The 5,404-nt window shown below is 50.7% G+C and overlaps 1 protein-coding gene across 1 annotated transcript; it reads left to right on the forward strand.

The window, feature by feature from the left end:
• Positions 1-67: 67 nt before the first annotated feature.
• LOC123255895 (phosphorylase b kinase regulatory subunit alpha, skeletal muscle isoform-like) lies at positions 68-4,978 on the forward strand (the record flags this gene model as incomplete). The annotated part of the gene is made up of 4 exons (XM_044684612.1): positions 68-534; positions 2,017-2,161; positions 3,876-3,954; positions 4,794-4,978. Coding segments are annotated over exons 1-4 (505 nt in total), but the record flags the coding sequence as incomplete, so codon positions are not given.
• Positions 4,979-5,404: the final 426 nt, after the last annotated feature.

The following is a 5,404-nucleotide window of genomic DNA, read 5'->3' on the forward strand; positions in this document are numbered from 1 at the left end:
AGGAAGGAAGGAAGGAAGGAAGGAAGGAAGGAAGGAAGGAAGGAAGGAAGGATGGATGGATCAACGTATGCCCCAAGCTCAATTTTCACTGCGTTGGCTACCTTGAGACAAAGTGTCAGCTATAAAACAAATGGGCATTTCTTTGATTTTTGTTCTGAAATTCTGCGTGTGGAGGAGATGTAGAGAGCCTAAATATACAGCTAGCACTTCATAAAGTCATTCATTTCTAGAAGACTTTGTTCTCCTCTCATAGCTCTCTTCAGTGTTCCTGGTAAGAGTGTAAGCAACTTGCAAGGAGGGCAGAGCTATGCTTCTCATTTCCCTCTCACTCTAGTGCCCAGCTGAATAAGCCACCTACTTTGGACACTCAAACATGTTTACAGCCTAGTAACAACACAGTGACAATTTCTCAATCCTGTCTTAGGCCGCAACAGCCGGATGAAACTCAGTGGGAGACCTTACCGACACATGGGCGTCCTAGGAACATCAAAGCTCTACGACATTCGAAGAACCATCTTTGCTTTCACACCACAGGTGAGTACAATGGGCTGGTGGGTGAATTGAACTTGGATGGGAATGGCTTCTTGTCTGGCATCTATGTTGACACTGTTATGCAAGGGCTACCCTAAAAGTCCTAGAATCACAGCTGGAAGGGATGGTGGGCACTTAGCTGCCCCACTGCCTAATGGACAGATCTTCTGTGCAACAGCCATGGCTGGGAGCCAGCCAGCCTTTGAGCACCTTCCATTCCTTTGTTGGTTCCCGAGGTTAGCCAGGATCAGCCTTCTCCCCATCCTAGATGCCAGCTCTTCTGACATTCGAAGTCAGTTCAGACTAGTGCAAAGTACAGCAGATTGAGAATAAGAGATAAGAGGCCTTGAGAAAGTCCCTTACCCTCTCTGGGCTTCCTCAGTTTCTTCCTATGTCAATGAGAGGCTGGACCAGGTGGCATCTAGCTGTATGATCTCATGGCAGTGACAGTGCCCCCACTCCCCAAATCTAGGTGGTTTGATGGAGCCTCTTCTTGTTCTTGGAAAAACAGGTGGCCCAGGATGTGACCAAGGCATCCTGCCAGGCACACTAGCTCCAGGTAGTAGAGGCCCTTGCAGAGAAGTGAGTGTACTGATGGAGGTGAAGTACCTGCTTGGGACCCAGGGACATAGAACCAGTAAGGAGCCTCTAACCTCTTGGCACTGGCACCTTGTATTGTGCCAGCATAGAGAGAAAACAGTAGAGCCCCCACATCCGCAGGGAATGGGTTCCAAGACCTACCATGGATGCCTGTATTACATTCACTGTATGGTACTGTGCTCTCTCCCTGCTCAGCAGTCTGTGGCCTCCTCCCTCACCAACCCCTCCACCAAAACTCTCCAAATTGGGGGGGGGGGTGGAATACCAAAGATCACGAAGTAGTTTAGAGGAAGAAGGGGAAAGGGAGGGCCTAGGACACCACCTAGAGGAGGATCCAGCAAAGGAGACAGAGGAGGAGTGGTGAGAGAAGGAAGAGGAGAACCAGGAGAGGGGGCTGCCCTAGGAACCTAGAGAGAAATGGGTATCAAGCAGGAGAGGGTAACCAAGGGGGCAGAGAGGTCGAGGAGAATGAGGGCAGAGGAAAGGCCATCGGATCTGGCAGCTAGGAGACCCTGGTAACTTTGGAGAGAGCAAGCAGCACTTTCCATAAGTGTCTGTGTTCAGGCCCCCAGTGCTGGCCAGCCAAGCCCTGGGCATTTTAGTGACAACTCAGAGCCGGGGTCCTAAATGCTGGTTGACTTCTGACTGATCCCTGGGCTCAGTTTTCCAATGCTGGGCCAGGGACCGAGGGGAATAGGCTTCATCCTTGCCTGTGGCATGAATCTTCAGCGCCCCCATTAGTGTTTGCCACCACCAAGTGCCTTGGCAACTTTTAAGTGGTGAATTTGGGGGCTGTGATGTGGCCGTGGGCTTGTGAGCATTTGCTAAATAGCATAGGACCTTTAGCGATGATGATTCCTTCTGTCTTGTGCCTTTTTCCCTCAGTTCATAGATCAGCAACAGTTCTACTTGGCCCTTGACAACAAGATGATAGTTGAGATGCTGCGTACAGACCTTTCCTACCTATGTAGCCGTTGGAGAATGACGGGCCGCCCCACCATCACCTTTCCCATCTTACATACCATGCTTGGTAAGGAACAGGCTCAAGGAATGCTTGAATCCTTCTGGCTCCTGGACTCACTGCCAGGTTCCTCGATTAGTGGAATGCAGTTGAACCAGTACACACTTGAGGGAAGTAACACTTCCTGAAGATGTTGAATCTGGTTTCTCATGTAGGATCAAGATATTAGCATGCTGGGCTTGGGATGAAGACAAATGGAGGTTCCAGTCCAGCCTCTGGTGCACGCTACCCTCAAGACCTTATGCAAACCCCGGACAGAACATCTTGGGGCCCCACCCTTCTCTCATCAAGGCCAAGGGGCTGGGTTGGATGCCACAGAGAGCCCTTCTGGTTCCCTGTGATCCTTTAGGCTCTCAGGGCCTCCATTTTCTCATTTCACCAACGAAGGTGACGATGGCCCTAATGCCTGCCTCCTTCAGTGGAGGTCACACATGCCAAGTGCTGCCCTGTAAATATCTGTCAGTACCGAGTGTGTGGGCCTCTCATGGCAAGGCCTAGCTTAGCTGAAGTCCTCACACCCAGGAGAGAACAAGTCTTGGGGGGCTTTTATTTGTCCTTTTGGCATCTCACCCTGGAAATAGGATGAGACTTTGCTTTCCTTTTAGTGCCCAGGAGTTGGAGCTGCCACTGAGGCATAATGGGAAACAGGGGAGATTGGAAGGCAGAGCTAGGATCCTAAAGGGCCTTGAGGTCTGGCACAATTGGCCCTCCCTGTGTTAGGAATCAAGGAACTGGGATAGGGCATGTGAAGAAAGCAGGACAGCAGCCACATCAGACCAGTGGTAGCAGAATTGGCCTGGAAGCCAGAAGAGAGCTCTCATAGAAGCACAGCCATGGGGCGATGGAGGAGGCATCAAATAGGAAAAGGGGGCAGGTGCCCAGGAGTAGTCAGGACTAGCTTTATAGAAGAGAGGGCAAGGAGCTGAGCTTTCATCAGTGCAGGGACTCCCCCCGACCCACACAGGCCATAACCTGCCTAGGTATGGCCTGAGGCTCAGTGTGTGAGAGGTGCCCCAGTTAGTGTGTGTCTGAGGTAGCATTAGACCCAGACCTCCTGGACTCCAAGCTCGTCACACTGCCTTTCACCTGGGGAACAGCTAAGAGATGTGCTTCTAGTCCACCATAACTGGCCTGAGGATACTTGGAGCCTCTTTGGAATGTTTGTTGGGATCTTAGCTTTGGAGAATGGTATCTTAGAGAAGTCCCTAGTCAGGTCTCAAACACCCGGCTCTCTTGAAATAGCCCAGGATTCCTGGAAGACTGCCCTAGACATCATACCGTCCTCTCGGGGTCTAACCTTATCTAGGAATGAGTCACAGAGTCCATCGTGGGAGTCTTTTCTGGGCTGAAGCTGTTCTCCATGGAGGTTCCATGAGGGCCTTAGTATCTCCTCCAGGTGTAGAGGCATGGGCCTGGGGACTTCCATGCCAAGAATTCGCCAGAATCATTACATTGGCTACCCTTCCAAGAGGACATGATTGTTAAAATGCCACACAGTTCTCTCCCCACTCAGGGTTCAGAGGGAAGACGATTCATAAGCCCCATCACCTCCAGTGGGGCCATTGGCTACACTTGCCACTTCTGCATGACCTCCGAGTGCTAGCACTAAATATTTCTTCTCTCCCTCTTTTCTCTGTCTCTCTCTCTGTCTCTGTCTCTGTCTCTCTCTCTGTCTCTCTCTCTGTCTCTGTCTCTGTCTCTCTCTGTCTCTCTCTCTCTGTAGATGAATCCGGAACCACCATAAATGCATCTATCCTGGCTGCACTCAGAAAAATGCAGGATGGATATTTTGGTGGGGCAAGGTAAGTGACCTCTCCGGCGAGAGGGGCAGGACAGGCCAGCAGATTGTTTCGCCCCCAGCTTTTGGTTGATTTCAGGGTACTGACTGCCTCATAGATCAGATCCAGGGTTTGGCTGGTGGGAGATGAGGGTAGGTGTTCCCCCTGGTTCCCAGGCTTCAGTGTCAGAAATGAGATCATGAGATGCTTTTGAGAACAGCTCAAACTGCAAGTCAGGAATCCGGATTTCCATTCCTGGCCTTGGAGATCTAGAAGGGTCAGATCTACTCCTATTCTGGCTCCCAAATGGAAACACACTGTTCTTCATATGTGAGAATGGCTCTATGGGGACCACAGCATTGGAGATGGCAGGGACCTTGGAGGCCGTCTAGTCTAACCCTTGTTATAGAGACCCAGAGAGAAGACCCACAGGCAGGGAGGAGTAGAATTGGGCTGTAAATGCCCTGGGTCCTTTGACTCCAAGGCTGATCCATTTTCCATTCCAGTGCACTAGGACCTCCCAAAGGAGTTCTTTGGGAGATCATGGTCATAGACTCGTCCCCATTCTCTTTCCTGCTTCCCTTTGTGACCATAGGCATGGATTTGCTAGCTGTCCGACTGTGGGTGGAATAAAACAAAGTTAACTGGCCCATCTTGGAACTGCAGTGGTAGCACAGTGCTGTTGACTATTGATTGCTGCCATTTCCCTTGGCCTTACTAGTACAGTTGCAGAATCAATGTAGGAATGGTGTGAAATTGCACTGCCTTAAACCCTGAGCCCATCACAGACTTCCCCTGAAGAGCACAGGGTTCAGGAGGCATCGCACCCTATTTGCCCCTCTTCTGTCTGCCCCCATCATCAGGGTCCAAGCAGGTAAACTATCTGAGTTCTTGACGACATCCTGCTGTACTCACCTGAGCTTCATGGATCCTGGCCAGGAGGGTAAGCCGTACAGTGGCGACTATGACGACGATGATGATGATGATTACGATGACGGCGAGCTCTACTCGGACAACTGGCCAGATGACTTAGACTCCTCCAAGCATGGTAAGAGCCAGGGAATCCAAAGTAACATAACCATGAGCAGTGACGCCAGCCCTTCTTAATATTCCTCATAATCTGCGGCTGCTGCAAGTAGCTACCTTCCCGACTTCTCCCTGACTAGATACACTTCCATCACTTCTGGCCCCATGTTCTGGGGTGGAAGTTCCAGCCTGGGCAGGTGGGAATGGCTCTCAGTCCACTGGCCAAAACACTTTCCCCAGGATCTAAGGCTGGAGGCACAGTTTTGCAGTGGGAGGAAGGAATGGGGAAGGAGGAGACCCAGGTAATCCAGAATTAGACGTACTGTTCTAGACTGCTCTAGGCTTGTGGAACAAATGCCAAAGTCATTTTTTCCATCTGTAGAAATGTTGGTTTGTCATTTTATTGAAAAAGATGGAGAGAGAGAGAGAGAGAGAGAGAGAGAGAGAG

Source organism: Gracilinanus agilis, unplaced genomic scaffold, assembly GCF_016433145.1.
Source record: "Gracilinanus agilis isolate LMUSP501 unplaced genomic scaffold, AgileGrace unplaced_scaffold5381, whole genome shotgun sequence".
Classification (NCBI taxonomy): Eukaryota; Metazoa; Chordata; class Mammalia; order Didelphimorphia; family Didelphidae; genus Gracilinanus; species Gracilinanus agilis.